Source organism: Apteryx rowi, unplaced genomic scaffold, assembly GCF_003343035.1.
Source record: "Apteryx rowi isolate R43461 unplaced genomic scaffold, aptRow1 scaffold_72, whole genome shotgun sequence".
Taxonomy (NCBI): Eukaryota; Metazoa; Chordata; class Aves; order Apterygiformes; family Apterygidae; genus Apteryx; species Apteryx rowi.
Window position 1 is genome coordinate 1,402,023 of NW_020451005.1, and position 22,911 is coordinate 1,424,933.

Below are 22,911 nucleotides of genomic sequence, written 5' to 3' on the forward strand. Positions count from 1 at the left end.
TGATTTTAGCTGATGACAGTGACTAATTGGAGTACAACAGGAAATACCAGCAGGCACAAGGAAGGTGAAGGGTGTGGGAAAAAGAGGTGCCCTCAGCAGATCAGGAGCATATGATTTGCAAATATGTAGGCTTTAAGTTGCGGGGCTGGATGAGCTTGGGCACAGGAAAGCTGAAACTGGGAAGAACAGGGAAGTTTAGATCGGGAAGCTTTAGGCTGGAGAATTAGGGTAGGAGTTAGAGAGGAGACTGGAAGGAATACAGAATTCTGGCATGAGACAGTTTTGAGGAACTTGACCAGGAAAGTACTGGGGGCTTGAGGGCTCCCACTTAACAAGGGTTTAAGGAAAAGAGCAGTTGAGAGCTCTGGGTTGGGATGCTTTGAGTGTATTGGGAAAGGATGGAGTTTGGTTTTCTGAGACGGAAGGGATGAAGAGTTTCTGATGAGAAGAAGAGTTAGTTAAGAGAAGTAGGACCCCAGGCTACAGAGGTCAGTAAATGTTAGGGTTATTAAAAGGCATCCTCTCCTTACAAACTTTTCTGAACAAAACAGAGTGAGGAAGGTGCATGAATGCAAGATCAGGTCTTCAGCCCATCAGAAAAACTACAGAAAGAATTATTACAGAACATCACTGGAAGGTGTCAGAGCCTCGTATAACATCGTCCTCATAGTAAACAGACTAGAATCATTTGCTTTGATACTGATAGCAATATCATACACAGCATAGTCACAGGTATAGTAGGGACAGGTTCTTAGTACATCATTTTAACATAAATATATGTATAAACTGAAGATATTGAACATGCTAAAGCAAACTAGTACATTTTAGACTTACAGATTAAAAAATGAAAACATCTAAAAGGCATTCCTATCTTCAAAGAATGTCATGAAGGAGGGAGGCAGTGTTTCACTCATGGGGAGAAGGCCTATGAGGTTGGAATTCTGAGAGCATACGAGTGAATAAACTATACTGAAATGACTGAGAAAGTTACCTTCATCATAATATCTTCCCACGCATATTAATTCATATTTGAATTTAATTTTGAATCATGTTTGTGATCCTTTCATATTGCCTTTTGCCAAATACCAAATTTTGGCTTTAATTACTACATGGAATATACCTAGGAACATGCCCTTTTGCACAAATACTCAAAGATTTGTCCCAAGTGAACTTTGACAATTTTATAATCAGTGCAAATTTTACTTTCTACTGACTGGCAGTTTTACAATTAATTCTATCAGTTGCACAAGCTACATGGTACTATCTCATCATCCTTGACCGAATGATGTTTTTAACAAACAGTGGTTTTAAACTGTGGACTGTAAATATTTTTCAAATAAGAGAAGTAAACAGAATCACAGAATCACAGAATGGTTGAGGTTGGAAGGGACCTCTGGAGATCATCTAGTCCAACCCCCCTGCTCAAGCAGGGTGACCTAGAGCACATTGCACAGGATTGCATCCAGGCGCGTTTTGAATATCTCCAGAGAAGGAGACTCCACAACCTCTCTGGGCAACCTCTTCCAGTGCTCTGTCACCCTCACAGTGAAAAAGTTTTTCCTCATGTTCGGACGGAACTGTCTGTGTTTCAGTTTGTGCCCGTTGCCTCGCGTCCTGTGACTGAGCACCACTGAAAAGAGTCTGGTCCCATCCTCTTGACACCCTCCCTTCAGATACTTGTACACGTTAATAAGATCCCCTCTCAGCCTTCTCTTCTCCAAGCTAAACAGGCCCAGCTCTCTCAGCCTTTCCTCCTAAGAGAGATGTTCCAGTCCCCTAATCATCTTTGTAGCCCTTCGCTGGACTTGCTCCAGTAGTGCCACATCCCTCTTGTACTGGAGAGCCCAGAACCGGACACAGGACTCTAGATGTGGCCTCACCAGGGCTGAGTAGAGGGGGAGGATCACCTCCCTCGACCTGCTGGCAACGCTCTTCCTGATTCAGCCCAGGATACCATTGGCCTTCTTGGCCACATTGCTGCCTCATGCTTAACTTGGTGTCCACCAGCACTCCCAGGTCCTTCTCMGCAGAGCTGCTTTCCAGCAGGTCAACCCCCRACCTGTACTGGTGCATGGGGTTATTCCTCCCYAGGTGCAGGACCCTGCACTTGCCTTTGTTGAACTTCATGAGGTTCCTCTCTGCCCACCTCTCCAGCCTGTCCAGGTCTCTCTGAATGGCAGCACAACCCTCTGGTGTATCGGCCACTCCTCCCAGTTTTGTATCATCAGCAAACTTGCTGAGGATGCACTCTGTCCCTTCATCCAGGTCATTGATGAAGARGTTGAACAAGACTGGACCCAGTACTGACCCCTGGGGGACACCGCTAGCTACAGGCCTCCAAGTAGACTCTGTGCCACTGATCACAACTCTCTGAGCTCTGCCATTCAGCCAGTTCTCAGTCCACCTCACTGTCCGCTCACCTAACCCACACTTCCTGAGCTTGTCTATGAGGATGTTATGGGAGACAGTGTCAAAAGCCTTCTGATAATTAGATCAGAATATGTTGAATGCATATTAACCTGCAATTACTTGGTCTATTTACTTAATGCTATAAGAGTGACTGGAAAAATAGTGGTAGGATAATTTTTCAAGTGGATGTTGTGTGAATTGCGTAACATATAGGATCTTTGTCTAGCCACAAACTTCCCATGATTAGGAATGCAAAAATACTGGAAGGTTTATTTCCCTCAAACCTAGAGAATATAGGACATCTGCCAGGGAACTGAAATAAAAGGGACACATCATGCATTACATATAATTCCCAAATCTAAAATCTGTGTGTGTGTTTTATCTCACATTTCTTTTACAATTTTTTTCCTTTTTTGCATGAACCTTTTCTAAAACATTCAGTTCTTTTCCAGGTCATTTCTTTATTTACTGTTGTGGCTCCTCTTCTCTGTCCTCCTTTCATTTTCTACTGCTTATCCATGTGCTGTCGACTTTAGTATATTGTGCCCTTCAGTTGCTCTCTCTCCTCTGTTTTCTCTGCTTCCCTTTCTTCGCTCATTCTTAGCTATTTATTCCAAATTGCTTTTCATGGACCCTGCAGTCCCTCCTGAACAGAGATGCACAGTATTTGACATGGGACCATTATATCATAAAGTATACCTATATGCAGTTAAGTATTTTGCACTCCTATCTAGTTATGAATTGCTTAAAGCATGTCTTTCAGAATGACATCCTGTCTTGATCTGAGGGTGTTAAGAGCAGGACCCCTGCCCTTCTCCTCTTGTAGTTAATTACTTTCATTGTTAAAAATGTGTACCTCACTGTCATTGGGAATTTGTCTGGCTAAAACCTTGATAAATGGGTTCTTATCATGTCTTTTTTTGCTAGGCTAAAGACTTCATGCATACTTGATATATTTTCTTTGTTTCAGTACTTGACCACTATAGTCAAGCAGCTTCTTCAGTATTGTTTTTGATAGGCAACCAATTGAGATCTGTAAGGCCATTGAATCATTTTTGATGCTTTTCTATACCTTCTCCATGATTTTGTCAGTGTTTGATCAATTATAACTCCAGAACTCTAATGAGCCTTCCAGTACTGGTCTTGTTAATGCTGTATGCTTGTGTTTTTTGCTGTGGCCTAGATTACTTTTTGGAACAATTTGGATTAATTTTACCATTGTGGTATCTAATCAGAATTAAAAAAGAATATGTAGTATGCACCATATGAAATGAAATCAAGGAGCATATGAAAATGAAATCATGGGCCATAACTTGTCTGTGAACTATCAGTCCTTTATTCCTGCTGTCTTAGAGTAGGTGCTTTCCTCTTCCATTCCTTTTGACTAATTACGTATTTGTGAAGATGTAAACAAGAATTAAAAAATTAATTGTTCAAATGACCCATTGGTGTGACATATTTCTACTCTGCAAATGCCATCAGCCCTGCTTATAAAAGGGAAAAACAATACAGAAAAGGCAAGAGACTTGATCAAGGACATTAGAAGCAGTCACTGTCAAGACTGGAGTTAGAACAGTTCCTAGATAACACTGCTGTTGCTAATATTGATCTGTTCCTGCTTGTCATGAGAGATCACAGCAGTTCTTCATTTTAAAGATAGCCAGTAGTGTGTTGACTGGAAAGCTCTTAATGTAATAAAGCTCTTTTTGCTTTGTTTTAGTGTAGAATCTTGATTATCTAATGCACTTACTGGAAGTTGGTCTATCAGATGAAAGCACCTAACCTGAGATTATTGTTCTAAGCAATGCAGTATGCAGAAGGGGCAATAAGCTGTATACATGTGAAATGAGATCCCTATATTCACTCTTCATCTTAAAATTCTCTCATTGCCTGAGACATAAGCAGGAGTAAAAACTCAGGAGGGAAAATACTCTTCCTCTTAGTTACAGTCAGGCACTGTTTAGAAAAAGAGTCAGATTATAGTCATCATCATGACCCAGAGCTTAAAAATGCCTGAGAGGCATCTGTAACAAATGTGAGCTTCCTCTGAAGGGGTGAGTGGCTGGTTTGGTGTTATGTGTCAACCTCTGAAAACCCTCTCCAAATGTGAGTGAGCATTGTTCCCCTTGGCCACGCACAGTTAAACCTTAATACGCTGTCAGTGCAAGCCACTTTGTGGAAGGAGCACTAGTCATGAGTGGAGTTTCACAATAGAAGGAGGAGATAGTCAACACAGAGACCAATCCTTGTAGAAAAGAACAAGCACTTTGTTCTAAAGCAGGGCCACAGTCTTCAAAAGACCATCAGAGAGTCAATTACTGAAGCTGTGGAGCTCTGAATTGATTATACCAATTGACTCCATCTATTTCTACCTTGCAGAATGCAGCCCTGTATATAGACACCCAACTAACTATAAGTGAGCTAGCTTTCAGGAGCTTTTTGAAAATAAAAATGAACAAAGCTGAAGACTAGAAACAGTCTAGCTGTGACAGCTGGCTGATTTTCCTTATTAAAAAGACTACATTAGCTGATGTGAAGTTCTGTACTAATGTGACTATGCTACTTACAGTGCCTATCCCTAACTTGTTGAAAGTGCTGTCAGATCCTGATTTCACTATAATTTAACCTGGATACACCTCATGTTAGTTACTGTCAGAATCTGGCCGTATACGTCTGTTTTCTAACACATGTTTATCTGCAACTATTTGTTAGAGTAGCACCAGGTGATAAAGAATATGTCCTTGGCAAAGCATGTAAACTGTGAGAAGAAATTAAATAGGCTCAGTCTGATCCCTTAAGGTTTTATACTCAAATGCAAATGGCATGTGGTTGTTGTGGGGATTAATTAGTGCTTGTAAAAAAAAATATATGCATATCTAAAGAGAGCGCTTCAGTTGAGTTACTTCCAATTTACAAAAATACATGTAACAGTAGAATTAAGCCTAGTAGAATTGCATTGGTCAGAACTTAGCTAATAAATTCTAAACTTCATACGTCCTTGATCTAGGAGTTATTCCTTAGAGTTATTCCTTAGGATTGTATTTTATGCTAGGCAGATACCATTTGGGAAATAGAATTCTTTTTATAGTGCCCAGACTCCTAAAGGAAATAGAGCACTACCTGTATTATGGCTTTTTGTTTCTGGGTTCAGCTAATGATTTAACACATGAGTTACTAAAACAGTAAGGACCGATATTTCAGGTATGGATACTACTAAGTAACTCATCCCTTGTAAACCTTGTATATCAATTCTTTGTGCAAAACCAAACAAAGCTTGTTTTTAAAGTCTTTGCATCACTGTATTAATACACATAATGAAGCTTATTTATCAACAATTTGTATATCAAAATTCCTTATATTTTGTAGTGAAACATGATAAAGTAAACTCAAGACCAAGAAAAATAGATAGTTTTTAAAGAAGTGAAGACTTCATCTGCTATTGCCTAATATATATTAAGAAAAAAGGCATAAAGGAATAATATTTAAAAGCTTTTTAGCTGTTGTCATATCATCCTGTTTATATATCTTCCTGAGCACTTTTAGCAGAGGCATTAATTTTCGAACTATCAAAGCAAGTTTCCAGCATGGTTTTCAATAAAATTCAATTAGTGATATATGTTATCAAAATAAACACTGTAATTATATTCCATAGGCAGTGAGTTGATAAAGGTCACAATTATTTGTAAAACAGATTTGAACAGTAATCCAGGATTAGAATACAGAGATTCTTCATATTCAGGCATGTGCTTAAAGCTGTTACCTGCCTTCCAGTGTATGAAAAATTTTGTCTTTAATAGGTAAAGTTTCAAGAATTGGCATGAAATAAATCCCAATAGTTACACTGAATCCCATACGCTTTTGAGAGCATCAACAAGAAACAGTGATAAATGTACATGCCCGTAACTGCTGAGGAGACCATACTGAGTGCTCCCAGTTTTAGAAAAAATTGCAAAGGAAAGAACAGTGTCTGCCAAAAGCATAGAATATACTGTACCTGTCCACACTAAGGGCACAGAGATTAAGGACTGTGATTCCCACTGATGCCTTCTGTATAAAGGGAAGGAATTTGCAAAGAAACTGTCCAAATTCAGAATCCCCAAAAGGCCACTTCTGAGCAAGGAGCTAAAGAAAAGATATAAAATAATCAGAATACTTAAATAATAGCTTAGCGAATATGTATTGATTGTAATTATTTCTTGTCTTTGGACACAACCATTTAACCTTGAATTCTCCATATCTCAAGCATATCCTTTGTTACTGAGTGATTCTGGATAGTAATTGCTGCTATAGAAGCATGGAAGGTGAAAATATAAATATAAATACAGATCTTCTACTGTTGTAATAGTAACTTGCATTGTTAAAAGATCTTTTTTTAATGTACTTCAGCCCTGTCATAACTGGTTGCAATTACTATGTCTTTTCCCAGAACCAAGCATTCAAAGCATAACTTGCAGTTCATAATAAGATACTTCATAGGCAAATTCCCATGTTGCACACAAGTAGATTCTTGTCATTGTAAATGTACCACTGTGTAACTCATGGCAGTATTCACTGCCAGATTCTTAAGCGTGTGGAGAAAACATTGTACATACATAATTTGTTCCATATGATGCTTTAAAGGACTAGCATCATAAATGTGAGCTTATTACAAGGCAATGGAAAGGCATACATTTAGAAAGATGTGAGTGAGTGACTGGTGTTTAGATTAGTATTTCCTAGGAGGCATTAACATAACAAATATGAGTACATTTATTCTTGTGAATAATTAGTAAGTAAACGCTAATCTTTCTGGCTGTAACTGTTAATGCTTCGAACAAGTAAACGTACAGAATACATGATACAAAATTATTCAGGATAGTCAAATCTACAACTGACTGCAGAGAGTTACAGATGATCTCACTTTACTGAGTGTCTGGGCAATAAAATAGCAGATTACATTCAATGTCAATAAATGTAGTAAGTGAAAAATTAATAAATCCATACAGAATATTGAGCTCTAACTTAGCTAATACCACTCAGGAAAGGGATGTTGGAGTCATCATGACCAGTTCTTTTGAAAAATGAAGTTAAACCTTCCCCCCAGAAGAGGATGGATCACTCTTGCTCTATGGTTTTCTAATCCTCCTCCCTAAGCCTTTGCTACTGAGTCTTTGTCAGAGGTAGAATACTAAGTAAGAGGTAAAACAAGTTCTTTGTCTGACATAGCATAGCTGTTCTTATGCTCTTATCAACTTCTATTCAAGTGGTTGTATAATACAAAGCATTAGATTTAAAATGAAAATATAATGCACTTGAGCCAGACATACAGCTTCATCAACATCCTGGAGGATGCTGTATCCCCTATATAAACAGGGGGCATATTTTTCAAGGCAATACTTAGTAATAATCATTGTCTCATTGGATGATTAACTTCTTATTATTACTATGTATTCATCTTCTGATTTCTATTAAGCCTTACTGAACAAAGGCTGGAACACAGAATATTTTGATGTTACCTTTTAAGAGGTGATTCTAGATGTTTTTATTTGCTTCAGAGAAAGTTAGCAAATGATAAATTATGGAGTAACAGTTATAAGCTAAACCCAAGCTTCTGAAACCTAGTTCTGCTGAAATTTTGATCTAGACCAGGAACTCAGTTTTACGTAGCTAAAATAGATTTCAGCTTCACAACAGTTTTATTTGCCAATGTCAGCATGGGATGGAGATAAATTGGTGTGGCACAGCTAGCATTTCCAGTAAGTACAGTATGTATGATGTGCCAGATTCTAGCCGTCCCTGAACAAGAGCACAAAATGGAAAAGAGAGAGCAAGGAACCACCCTCTCACCTGCACAGATGTACAGGGTGCCATTTCTTTCTGCATACAAAATTTAGTACAAATTTGCATACAAAAATTATTTGTGTTCTTACGGTAATAAAAAACAGAACCTCTGAAACATACACACATACACAAACACACACACATATATATGTATATATATGTATGTATGTATATGTGCGTGTGTATATATATATTTAATTATTACACTAAAAACTTTTGTACCAGAACAGTAGGATCACTACTGGCTTGGTGATTAGTATTCCATTAGTATATCCACTAGGATAGGTGATTAAGTGTTGTAAATAATAAGAAATGTAATGAGATTATACCTGCAAGTTCTCGAATATTTCCTCTGATTTTATCTCTGTTTATAGACTGACATTGAAAGCTTCAGACAGTTTATTTCTAGATAGATTGGCAATATTACAACAAATATTTGCAGGGCATATTTTTGCTTTTTGCCATTAACTCTTGCATGAAGCTTTAGTTATGTGAGGGACTGCTGAACAGCTGTTGGAGAGAGAAGGACTAATTTGAAAGGTAATTCTCCAACCAATTGTAGTCACATGGAATTTCAGCTCTGAAATTCAGATGTAGGTTTTAATCCAGATTCTTGATAGTCTGTAATCATATGGTATCTGCATTTGGGCCAGATCAGAATAGTTTTCAGGTACCACTGGTGAAAGCTAAATTAGAAGGGGCACTGCCAAGGGAAAGAGGTTCTAGCAGACTTTTATCAATTCCCTGTGCCAACCAGAGCCCAAAAATTCATTTATCATTAGAGGTCACACTTTAAGAGGCAAGAGAAAGGCAGCCATCTATTCATTTCTGTGCACTGAAAATGGCTCTAGTGTATATTCAGCAATAGAAATGAACAAGCACTTTGTAGTGACTGTGAAACTCTGTTACTACAAAGCAAATATTAGCTTCAAAAAGAAAAGTGTTGTACTTAAAAAGGTTTACTTAGTCATTACTCTTCACAGGGAAGCTTTCTCATGGTTCCAGCATGTACACATCTTCTCCACGCCCCAGGAAGCTCTCCTTTTTTAAGATGAAAAGTATTTTATTCCTTTTGTTTCTTACACTTTTCCACTAATTGAAGTAACATCAGTATCAAATGATTAGACATTCTTTTCAAGTTCATTTTAATCAAAATGACTGGTATCAGGATTAAGTTATTTGATTTTTAAGATTAACTTTGCTCTCATTTCTGTGAGTATACCCCATTATCATTCCACATCAGCTAAGCATTCATTACTTTCCTTTGGATCAGGTGCCAGTTTTTTCCTATGTAGATATTTTTAGTCAGCAAATTTGATCCTGTCTGTGGTTATACTAATTTTACATCAAAATAAGTCCATTGCACTCTGTTCTACCCTAGCAGGGTACGGAGACATCAGAGGGAATAACACATCTATTTTGTATGAAGAATTGGGCCCAGAAGTTTAATTAAATTAGTCCTCATTTACTTAGATAGAAGATAAGGACTGAGACCACTGGCTCTGCTCTTCCAGTGCTTTTGCATGTTTTAATATCCAAACAAAATGGATATAAAATTCTAGCAGATAACATTTTCTCTCAAGGCACAAGGACAGGAAGAAGCAGGCTGGTTATCCCAACTTGTATCCCAGTTCTCCATGACTTGGTCAAATGGATTCTGCTCCTGCAACCTCACTCATAAAATCTGAGGTTTCAAAATAAGACATGTGGCAAAGGAAATACACTTTTCCCCTTGTGTATTTTGCAACTTCGGGGTGTTTCAACTGTGGTGCAATTCCCAAGAGAGAAGAGTGTAGTCAAAAGCATATTTTTACACTGAAATCACAAACAGAGATTTCAAGGTTCTACTGTCAGTCTTAAAAAAGCTCAGAAAAGTGACCAGCTACAGCCTCCTTGAGCATCCCTCCCTCTCTGCTCCTTTATATGGCCTCTCTGCCCTGACGCTTGAAACAAACAAGACAGCAGTGCTGAGAACATTCCTTTGCAGTGATTTTTAAATGTCACTCAGTTGGTTTTGTTCTACTGCTGTTGCTATTTTCTAACCCCCATTAGTATGCTAGCTGATGTACAAAACACAGATAAAGTCCCACTCTGCACCCCAAGCAATTTATAGTCTGAAAGAGAGAATGTTATAATCTAATGGCATGAGCATTCACCAGTACATGCTCATATGCATCCACAGTGTTTATCTAATTCTAGGCTGATACTGTGTGTTTACAAGCAGATGATGACCCTGGAGCTCAGCCCAAAATAGATGGGCTAGGTTGGGTGCTGGATATGAAATGGCTCAGGTCTGCTCTATAAAAACTGCTTTGATTAAACAACTACATGTTAGGAGGTCCTCCTTCTCTGCCTCATGGTTGTTGAGGATGAAAGCAGTTTTCAAAGATTTATAACTGCCCTTTCCCACTCTAATCTTATCATAGTGCTCTAGAGCCTTTCTCTTCTTCCAGTTTCCTCTTGGGACTGTTGTTCATGTGCTGACACACAAAATATTTTTCCCAGAAGCTGAACTGGTTTTCATACAGACAGTGCTTGCACCTCATGTAGCAGCCCTCATGCAGGAGAACATCCTGAGTTTCATGGCCTTTAGGTATGCAACAATATCTACAGTAAAGATATTGATGGCACAACTCGTCATCTGCCTCTCAGCAGTCAGGGTTTCTGCTCCAGCTTCAGCAAGGCAACTAGAAATACCTGCCTTATTCCCTGACTTCTGTTCAGCTTGTGCAGTGAGGGAGACAGGGACCAAGGCAGCATAATTCTGGTCGTAAAGACAGCTTCTGATTGTATAAATAAATGGCATCTTTTAACTGTGGCGTAGGAGTTACAATATCAGTGTATTTTTCAGTGATTTCCTTTCCCTGCAACATAATACAAAATGAAAGTCAAGAAAAATTTCTCTGTTTTTGTCACATTGGCAGGGGTCTTTTTAGGGCTAAATTTTTCTAGGAGACCTTGAGCTGTCTTGGTGAAGCTCTATCTTAAATTGTGATCTACAATAATGCATGGTCTTGTAAAGCATGTCTGTTAAATTTCAAGCCACATATGGTACCTGGTGTTTAGTTGGAATTCAGATGAAATCTGATTGAACATAGTGGTGACCAAGGCCTTTACCCCTGTGTTGACTGCATTAAGTGACAAAAGATGATGATTCTGACTAATGCTTTCCTTCTGTCTCTGATCTGTGAGACTGGTTGGTTAGGAAGAGGGTAGGTTGAGTCTCCTGCTTGTGGTATTTTGATTCCATGACTCAACCCACCCTTCTGTTGCCAGGAAACTTCACAGCACAAGAAATCACTGCACACTCTCGAGCCTTTCTTTTCTTCCTCTAAACCCTATATCCAATAGAGGATTACATTGCAGGACAACCCCCTTCCTCATCCATTTCTGTCTCGGGACCCACAGACTGTTGCTCATCCCACTTACGTGACTACCTGTGCTGCAGTATTTTGCTGGAAAGAGAGAGAGCTGTAAGGGTGAAGGAGAGAGAACAGCCTATCTCTAGCTTCCCTTGCCCTTGCCCTTGCACTTGCCCTTGCCCTTGCTCTTGCTCCTTCCCCTTCCCTTCTCTTCCCTTCCCTTCCCCACCCCTCTTCTGCCCTCCCCTCCCCTCCCCTGCTAAAGTGAAAAGCCTCAACTTTGGGAATGACATTGAGTAGGAAGAGTAGAGGAAGACACTGAATGAGACCAACTTTTGCAATGCAGGGCACAAGACTAATACTGAGTATATCATGGTAACATGGTAGTTTGGGCTTCTGCCAACTTCAGTATCTCTTGATATTTTGCTTATACTTAAAATCATGATACTGGCATGGTACAGAAGGCACACTGCATCTCTTCAGCTGTTCTTTGCAGGAAATATATTCCTCATTTTGCTACAGCCAAGAGAAGTTTTCTTTCCACTTTCTTGGTGGAGAAAAGACTGACTGTTTTTTTCTAGAGGGAAGAAAGGTTATGCAGGGATGCAGGAATACCATAAAAGACATTTTTTCCCTCTGAATTGCCCTATCACAGCTTTTTCTGCAATTTTGCTCACCTTTGCCCAGCTGAGCAAAGGTGGGAGGTAGCAGAGGGTCCCATGCCATTTCACAGATTCCTACAGTCTTTTTTTTCCCACTTAGGAAGCTATAGAAGGGAATGAAAGGGAATGTATAGTTTGTACACAAGAGAAAGTGGATACTTCAACAGATCCTGAAAGGTCAGAAACAAATGCCTTGTTTTTGAAATAGAACATTCTTTCTTGATTAACAGATTAAAAAAATCTTAAGTTTTATGTTCTCTTTAAATTTTGTTCTATTTATTACAAAAATCTACTTAGTGGTAAAACATTCCTGACAATTCTAGACATCTCCCTTGTTGTATTTTTATTGTTTACACAATAGGATTAACTTCTTTTCTCTTGTTGTTCTGTTGTGTTGGCTAAGGTCCCATCCTTTTAGGTAGAGTGTTTCTCAAGCTATGCTGCTCTTCTTCAGGGAAATGAGCTGCAAGGTGTGCTTATGTGCAAGGTGATTTGTTGAACAGAAATTTTTCAATCCCTGGGCAAAATACCACTTTTATTATTCTTCCAGCTGTTCTGTCTTTTGTGTGTTGCCTAAAGAGTGTGACAGTATTGCTCAGAAATTACTGCAGAACTGGTAAACCCTGGATATGCACCGTCAAAACAACTTCTTGTTTTCTGTAGAGTTTAGCTGATTGAAAAATGAACACAGTGAACATACTAAAACATTCTGTTAAACCTAGAGTCTGTAGATACTGTGCAGTTTTACAAATCTACAGGGCAGCAAGGCAAGCATGAGATGCAAAATTGAAGAAGAGGGAGGAGCTCCCTGTCCATTGAAGGGAAGACATATTCCCCCATAAAGTCTCAGGATTGCCCATTTACTTACAGGACAGCCATTAGTTGAAGGTAGACTGGATCATGGACCGAACCCTAGAATATAAAATCTCTTCCTCAACTCCTGCCTTGGAATGCATGTTATGTACTTTCCACTAGGGAGCTGTAGTCTGCAAATGGGAAGAGCAGATTCCAGGTCTACTTGTTCTTGTCCCTTCCCTGTTCCATTTTTGGTGATACGTGCCATGAGGTACTTTAGGACACAGCAATTCCTTTGCTACCTCTAGATTTCTTTTATGATCACTACATAGAGACATACAACCAAATCATAGGAAATCATATTCTGAGTAAGTTACATTGTTTTCTGCATCACATAGGGCTACCAATGTGCTCTTTCTTGGAATCACTGATAGGAATTCGGTGAGAGTTGGAATGCAGTTGGTAAGATGATGGCCACAGAATTTCCTGGTGATGTTTGTGCTTCATTGAAAAGAATACACTGCACATGTGACAAATTTTGCTTTTAAAAAGGGTTTTGTTTTCTAAGCAGAGTTAATTTTATGTGCACTGTGGGCTTGGCCTTATTTTCCTTTGGCACAAAACTCCATAAATGTGTTTTATTATCATCCTTGTTTATACCTAATATTAATTATCTCAGTAAAGGCAATCAGTTAGCTATGYCAAATAGCTTTTGATCAAAAATCTGTGCAGCGGATGAGAAGAGATTGGTCTAACTCCTCACCTATTATGCGTTTTCTCTGATGCTGAAAATGTTCATAACTAGAAATGCCCCAGGTAAGTCTTCCTTCACCAAAGAGAAAATGGCTGAAGATGTTTGCTTACTGCCAGCTACCTTTTACAACATTTAGCCTCACAGTGTTTTAGGCGGGCCACTCAGATTTAGATACCGTTCTAACTGATGTAAGCATGAATACCAACTTACTAACAAAAAACATAGTCTATGAAAGAAAACACCATCTTGTTAAGATGTTTGAACAGTGGACACACACATTTGTTATCTGTGTTGATGTCTTTGACTTTGTATCAGTAAAATGATTAGAAAAAAGTTTGTAAATCACATTTAAAGGAAAAGTTTAAAAGTGGCTATTTTGCATCATCTGCTTTTATGTAATCTGGTGGTGTAAGGTGTTAAGAATATTAAGATGTTAGGCAATATAACATACATCAATCCTATGTAGGTCAGTTTTCAATAAACCGAACTCATTTAAGCATTTTTCTCTGAATCATATAAAAAGAGAGAGCTTTACATGAGAGACAGCTCAAGACTTCTCAACAATGAAGTTAAAACTGAATTTTGCCATTCCAAAGGTGAGAGCCTGGGCCTAGAGTGTTTCTAGCTCCACGAGACCAGTAAAGAGCTATGGAGAGTATTTTTCTATGGAGAGCAGCTGTTGCTCTTACTGTTGCTACTGCTAACCTTTTGCCAGTGATAGCAGCCGCAGCCAAAAGGGCTTTCCAGAGCTCTAGCACAGCCAAAGGGATAGTGGTGCAATGGATATTCTGCTGTTCCTGCCTATCAAAAGCCTTAGAAAACAGGCTAGTTTCCTGATGGAAAGCAGTCCTCTAGAGAAGTTTCCTTGCATTAGGTCCAAACTTAATTTGCTACATCTGCATGTGGCAGTGATGTGTAATGCAGGTGATGCAGCAGCTTTTAGCTAAGTTCTAGGCTACCTGAAACTGGAAGAGGACATATGAATCTCTCCTTCAATAGCTTAACCCTGTCTCTACAGCACCATAAGACATGAATGTTACATTTCCCAGTCTTCTTTTCAATGAAAAGCAGTAATTCTCACTGATTTGGAGGCTCCAGGATTTGACACTGCGGACGTCTGAGATGTGTATATTTGAGGGAAAGAGGAAAATATTTGGGCCCAGGTGCTATAAACATGTGATTGAAAATGGAATTGTCTTAGAACTAATGTTTCAGTCCATTAAGGCTGGATTATAATTGGCACCCTTCCTGTAATACTCAATTTGTTATAATTGATTCAATATTAAAAGCGGACATACTAGAGATAATTAAGCATAATAAGGCTTTAATAGATTTGGAATAGCTTCAAAGGAAGCTAGTGAATATTAGTGATCTCAATCCATTTTACAAATTCCTAAGGGGAATCAACTATATGATTATAGTAATTGGAGACAGTAAGGGAGAATTTTGAATCTATTGTACAGTGAAAAAGGATAAAAATGTCAAACACTGTGACTATATCTTTAGCTGACATAAAATATGTAATTTCATTTTATGTTTTCCAGCAGCATCACATCATTGTTAATTGTGTACATGCATAACACAGTGATGGACTCGGAATTCTCCTAGGGCTTTATGTTTTCGGTTAATGTAATCTTATAACTGCTTCTTTCTAAAGATACATAAAATGGATTTGAATATCAGTAATATTACCTACTGCCTTTTGAAAATATTTTCAGTGTAGGTAAACTTTCCTTATGTTTCAGGAAAGTGATTATAGCTGTTTACAATATCACATTATCATTAAATATTACTACGCACTGCATTATAGGATGTGTCCCTGGTAATACTGTATTATTGTTTATTTTAATATGCAGATAAATGCTTGTTTACTCTGCTTTCACAGTAATTTTGTCCTTCTAAAAAATGAAGATCAGGCCTATAAGGTATTAAGTGTTTCACACCATTTATTTATATAGGATACTACTAAGTTTACATAGGTCAACATAAGGCTGACTCTGAAATTAAAAAGCGTTTAAAATAAAGTTCAGAACTGAGTGTATAAAAAAATTTAAAAATGAAGTTTTAATGCCATTTTTTAAAATGTTGCTTAAAAGACTGTCACTTCCACTTTGAAATTCTAATATTTTCAGTTGCCACCCTTCATAGATTGTTGTCACTTGACAAGGAGAGATAAATGCTGCCGCAGATTTTAGGATCCCTAGAGGTCCAAATATGAATGCCATTTAACAAAGTTTAAAATCAGCTCCTAATGTAAATAGAGATATCTTTGAATCGTTTATATGAAATGTGCTATAAATAATAACAGAATTTCTTAGCAGAAGTACTAGGGCTCCACTGTAAATGCTACGAATGCTTCCCTGTATCAGAATATATGCAGCTAATCTTACACAATGAGATGGTTGTATATGATAGTATAATTTTTAAGTAATTCATTTTGAAAGTTCAAGCACTCAAAAATTACTGTAGGTTAGAATTAGGCTTGTCAATGTGATTTTAGTTCTGCCTTCTTGCATATTAGAGTTGAGATGATACATTGATGTCAAGGGCTGCCATTTCAGCCACAGCCTTTAATTATCAAATACTTCTCTGCAGTCCAGAACAATATTTTGATATGGGCTAAGATCATTTTATTCATGTAAGGATATTCAGGACCACAGTTCAGATCATCATATAAGATACAGGAAGGTCAGTGACCCTATACAGTGCTAAAGAGTGTCAGAAAATTAACAGAAAAAATGTATTGCAAGGTGATAAAGTGAAAGTAAAAAATATTTTTGTTACTTTTACCTAAGCTTAAAAGAATTTTCAGAAGACCAGCAAAAGGCAATTCTGAAAGGCAAAATTAATTCCAGATTTCCAATTGTGTTTGAATGCAAAGAAGCATGAGAGCTCTTGAAAGGTTAGAAAAAATTGCTTAATAAAAATACCAGTTCTCTCCTGAACTGAGCTCAGAAAAAACACACACCATTTTTTCATGAAGTTTCTTGTCAGAAATTTCACCAGAAGTAAAAACCCTATCTCAGAAAAAATCCATAGAGGCATCAGATCCCAGAGAGGAAACTGTAATGTATCGTGGGAGGTGTAGTCCAGTGCATCCCTGTCCCGTTAGGCACCATCGCACAGCTATGGAAGACACTGGTGAAATTCAAATCAGGCAGAGGCTAATTGTTTGAGTCAGCCTGATAATACAACATATTTTACTTCTGCTAGCATCAAACTGAATATTTAATTTTAATTTTCTGGATGGAAAATTGAAAAATGGAAACTAAAACTTCCATTAAATCACATGCATCTTTCTCCTAGTTTCAAATTCACATTATGTTAAAAACAGATAAAGTTGGAAGATTTGTCTGTAATTTATACTACCGTAAGATCAAAATCAGGCACCTCATGATACCTTAGATTATATGCCACTATACAAATGTAATGTGTACACATATACATATTTTTAAGCTGTTATTGAGTTTAAATTTATTATGATCTTGTCCAATCAATACCTGCATTATAGTGATCTCAATAGTTATTTACATATAAAATACCATTTTCTGGTCAATTTACTGTTTTTTTCTTTAATTTTAAAATCCAATTTCAAACCACAGGACACTATTCATTACAAAGTTATGCATTAAAATGTTCCATGTAAAATATATCTCAAGAATCTTTAAGGCCCAAATTGTAAGGAATGGATTTTTTCATTGTACTACGTATTGCTTTATTTACTAACTTAAATGCCTTAAGCTTTTAGCAAAAAAAAAAAAAGAAAAAAACATCGTAATATCCTTTCAGCTAACGTACTTCATTACAATCCACAGGATATAGGTAGAAGTTTGCAAAATTCTTTCAAGATTTTCTGAGATGAGTTAAAAGCTGCCACATGTATTGAAAAATCAGTTCCATTCATTCAAGCTTGTCCAGGAATCATGCAAGTTAATCTTGTATATACACCAGTAAGCATATATTCCATCAGAAAAAGCACTGTTTTATGGCTTTGTTTAATTAAAATGCAAAACAAAAAAACTGGGACAGGGTAACTTTATTCCAGTTAAGAGTTCCTGAGAATCCTTTTTATACTTTGACAAATCCAGATGAAGTTTAGTATTTCAAAAATGTTCTGTGATAAAGTTGTCCATACCAAACTTAGAATGTTTTTTGAAAATCTGCTATTAATGAATATTAAATTAACCTTAACACTCAACCAGCATGATCTCTCTCTGCAAATGCATAACGTGAAGCCTGCAAATCGCAGAGAATATTTTCTGTATAAACATAAAGTAAGGATAGGATATTCTAAAAATAGCAACTGCTCCAATGCTTTTTGTCCATTAATGAGAACAGTTTAAAAAGAAGTCTACTCTCTTAAATTTTTTTGTGAGCTATAACAGCTATAATAAATGAACAGTTCCTATGAAATACCCAAGCCCAAGCTTTGGTGAAGTGCTAAATAACCTTTAAATGAAGATACACTTTCTTTATGGAGGTAAGACCTAAGAGGAAAGTTTTTGTTGTAGAACAGAAACAAGTTGTATTTTTTCTCAAGTTGACTATTCATTAATAAAAAATCACAACTTAGACATAGAATTAACCACAGAGAAGAACAGCAAACTTGTAAGGAAACTGCAATTAAAATGTGTTCATTGTTGCCTCCTACCTTGTACACAATGATAGGAATATCAATCACAATATAGATAAGGTCTCCTAGTGCCAGACTGGCTATCAGTGCATTTGGGCCATTCCTCATACACTTGTTCTGGTAAATGATCCTCAGTAGAGTTGCATTCCCAACCATTCCAACGATGAAAATAGCACAAGACACCACTGTGTTAATGTATTTAAAAGTTTCAGCGATTTTAGTCTGCTGGGAGCACTTGACAGTTTGGTTGAACACCAGGGGCTGCCTGGTAGTGAGGAGTACGCTGGATTCTATCCCTGAGAAGGTGGGAAGATAGTTTCCCAGATCACTCTGATTAGTGGTGTATCTGTCAGAGCTGTCACTGAGGGCAAATCCTGGAACCAGCAGCAGCAAGGAAACTCTTAAACACAAGGCTTCCATCTTGAAGTCCCAAATGAGCAAATTCAATGAAACAGGGTTTTCTCAGCGTATCAGTGTGATATTTCTCACTTCTTCACCTGCACAAAGAAACAATAAACAAAAACAAAAAAGGAGAGAGAAACAGAATCAATACAACAGGCACAATACATCCTGTTTCTCATTTAGGAAGAAGGGTATTTGAATGTACAGTTTTTACAACACATACGTACAAACACATATTTGTAATCACTGTGCTACTCTGAAATCTAGATTATCCACATTCATTAAATGGCCAGCAAAATTCAAACACAAAAAATCCAAGCAGTAATTGACGTTTATACAAATGAGATCCTGCAGAGCCCTTTTAGTTTAAGGCAGAATTTGTATATGAAAGGAAAAAATATGGTGGATGAAGTTCTGTTATAATCTTGCAAGAAAAGTGTCCCTCAGTAAAGGGAAGCTTTGAGGACTCCACTGAATGATATTTTAGCCAAAATTCAAAGGTATTATTTTAGCTTTCTGCTAGAAAGTAAGGCAATAACCCTGCATTAACACTTAGAGCTACTAAATTTGTTAATCTTCTGAGTATTTTTGATGTATCACAACACTGAGGCTTTACATCATTTTCCTCTGTCATCACCATTGCTTGGATTTTAAAAAGAAGGCCAAAAAGATATGAATTTCAAATCAAATTGTAGACCAGATCCAAATTCCATAGATTTAGCAAGAAGACTTTACAGTCTCAGGGCAGACTTTTGACCAGGACAAACCCTTAAAGCCATATGTGTTGATTTATTGTAATAAAGGTATGTGTATGGTTCCTGCATAAAGTCATTGCAACTCATGTTCAGTCCCTAGCCCCAGCTAAATTAAGTATAAATACACAAAAATTTAAGCTCGTTTAAACATTTAAAATTTTTGATTTAGTATTCTACGCAATATCTCATGACATTTTCAGATGGGAAAGGGAGCATCAGAGCATTCTGTCCCAGTAAGTGTGACCACATATGCATGAAGGCCAGAGCCAGCTCCTCGCAGCAGGGGGTAGATACCACCTCCAGGGGAGCCTCTCCAGTGTACAAGCCAAGGATGTCCATTTTCCTTAAGCCTTATTCTGAGCCAAGATTAAAATTTTTAATGCAACTTGTCTACGCAAAATAGGATAAAGTGCTGCATTGTGGCCAAAAGAAGAGTAGAAAGTCGAGTATTTATAACTTTCTGATTTCTAGGGACTCACATGAAGGATTTGGAAGGATACTTTTAAATAAGTAAATTGTAATTTCTTTCCCTATGGGACTATTAATTCAGGGTTTATAGTGAAAAATTTACTAGAGAAAGAATGTGGGAGACAATTTACTGATAGGACTTCTGGACACAGCCAGAGTATAAATATTTACTACTACTATTATCCTCTTCTGTCGTGTGTGATTTGTAAAAGTGTGTGTGTATCTATAAACAGCAGCATATGCAATGTTAATCTGAATATTCCTCTCTGGTATGTCAAGTGCTGTCCCTCACAGACCAGTGATACAAATTTACAATGTTATATTGGTGTATCTGAGATGAGGGTCTGACCAACTATGAGTACCTGTATGCTTGATTTTGAAGTTTAATACTAGATAGCTAATCTTTTTAAATGCCTCTTATGTTGGTGTCTGGGGGCAATGAGCAATACTTTGCATGATGTAAGTGCTGTCACTTTAGCATTCTAAATCACGTCAGAAACAGCAGGCACACTTTTACTGTAAATCCTTTCAGGCAAGTATTAATACTTCTATTATTTGTTATGACTACGGTTCCCCAATTTACAAATGGGAAAAACTGAATCACTAATGGTTTAAATGACTTTTCCAAGTTCATACTTGCCCAAGTAAATCTGTGGCACAGCTATGAACAGAGACCACAGCCCTATGCTTTAATTGCTGTTTTAGTCTCCTCCTTATTTAATGACGTTTCCTTCTGCAAATTTAATATGTACAGATAATATGAATATGGTGGCAGCATGGTAATCATGCAGCCAGCGTGCGAAGCTTGGAACAAAATTGCCATTACCATCTCTTCCCCCTCCCAGAAGAAACTTTCCTTTAACTAACAAAACTAGTAATTTCTCGAATGTTTTCCTATGGATTCCTGACAAATCCTTTCACTCCTCTGTGCATATTTTCAATGTGTCTATATTGTTATAGAATATAACAAGAACATACTAGTATCTATACTCTGCTCATGACAATGTAATCCAGTATTCTTCGCATGTAACCTGGGGTAGGTGAGGGTGTTGTGCAGGCCGTAGGTGTGTGCAGTCCGTGTGCTCGCACAGCAGCGCCAGCAGCAGTACTCTAACTTGGAACATCTCTGTCCTGGGCTATCACACCCGAAAAATTCCCATGCCCACATTCACAAGAAGAAACAGTACTATTGGAAATGAAATTGTTCAAAGTATTAAAGACAAGCTAAAAGCGTTAACACTGATTAATCTGCCCAAAGGCAGCTGAAATGTAAACAGGATCCAACAAACTTAAGGAGGGCAAGAAAGCTCTGAAAGAAATTCGGACGACAAAATGAATTTCTCTTGGTTGTCTCCCACTCCAGCACAGCCAGCGTACTTTGCTGTTGGGGTAATTGCCTTGTATTTCTTCCTCATTCTCTGCTTGTAATACTCAAAAGATCAATTCCAGCATGCACTTGGCAAATCAGTACTATCTCTTCCCCAGCCTATATGGATGATCTGACAAGATCTATATGTTCAAGTTTATTGAATAGTATCCCAAACTGCCTTGTGCCTCTCTGTCTCTTGTTCTCTCTCCCCCCCGCCGCACAGTTGCACTATCATCACCTAATCATTATTGGGAGTGTTATCAAGAAGTGCTGAAAGTGTCCCGCGGCTCTTGCCGGGCCCCCCCGGGGACGGGCAGTGGCTCCCGCCCGGCTCCTGCAGCGGGGGACCGCGCACTCACCCCAGGCGTGCGTCTTCTTGCGGGCTCACCCTCATGCTGCTGCTGCGCCTGCTGCTGCTGCGCCTGCTGCTGCTGCTGAGAATTTCCTCTGAGTGGCTTTTCCTGGGGTAGTCTTACCAAATCCTCCTGCCTGCCTCTGACTGGGTGGGATTGAAAATCTCCACCTCCTCTAAATCAGTGAAAGAGACAGACTGAAGGAGAGCGTCCCCTCTTTTCTGCCCCCTCCCCCAATTAAAACAAACCTCCAGCCCAAACTGAGCCCCTGCCAATGTTAAACACAAAGGCTGCCTCCCGGGCACAGGGGAACACTGAGCTCTTTAACTGTTTCCTCCCTGAAATGGAGCTAAACTACTTCGCTGGGCTCATTTAAGCAACAGTAGTGGGAAACCACTACAGCAGCTGTCTGCTAAAGTAGCACAGGCGTTTCACAGGGACGTTTTAGGTATAATTGAACCAGAAGACATAAGAACCATAAGCAGAGCACGGAAAAAATCTCGTGATGCAGCTTCTGTTTTGCATTTTCCCCAGGTTTGGTTAGGATTATAATATTTTCCAAGACAATCAGTAAAACTGGATGTGTAAGAGTTTCAAAACCTCTGGATTCCTAAAGAGTGACTGTTCCTGGATGGGATTTTCTGCGGTCCATCCAGGACACACCTTGCTAGTACCTCTTATCTGTTTCCAGACTAAAAAATGCATTTAAAAAGATAATAAAAGTGTAGCATATACTAGCATTCCTATGTTTCCTAATACTGTTCTTCTGGCAAGGTAGCTGTACAAAAAAATACTTCTGCTGAAAAAGTGGGAAGTTCTCTTATAGTTGATCAATCTTTTCTCATTATGAATAAAATATCAGTATCTCAGAGAGAGCAGCCGTAGTGGAAACACTTTCAAGATCCCTTCTTGAATCCCCTTAAACTGGAAAGTTTAAGAAATTTTGAGTCCCTCTTTGAAACATTTTCAGATCCTCATTTCGTGTTAAATTTCCATCTGGCTGTATCACAGAAATAATTTTCTAAATATATGTGGGCTTCTTTTGAATATAAAAAGGCAGTCTTCCTAAATATGATGTAAAAATAAACAGTCCTAAAAGAATAAGAACAGATTGAAAAGAACAATAGAA

At 38.1% G+C, this 22,911-nt stretch overlaps 1 protein-coding gene across 2 annotated transcripts in view; it reads right to left on the reverse strand.

Annotated features, from left to right (window-relative positions):
- Positions 1 to 18,855, reverse strand: part of EDNRA (endothelin receptor type A) — a 29,578-nt gene extending 10,723 nt beyond the window's left edge. The window contains exons 1-2 of one of the 2 annotated variants that reach the window (XM_026087545.1): positions 18,454 to 18,855; positions 6,404 to 6,531 (exon numbers count right to left, since the gene is read on the reverse strand). In XM_026087545.1, the coding sequence (XP_025943330.1) occupies positions 6,404 to 6,531; positions 18,454 to 18,855 (530 nt within the window). The remainder of the gene's footprint in view (positions 1 to 6,403; positions 6,532 to 18,453) is intronic. The other variant, XM_026087546.1, reaches the window with a different exon arrangement.
- Between the last annotated feature and the right edge of the window lie 4,056 nt (positions 18,856 to 22,911).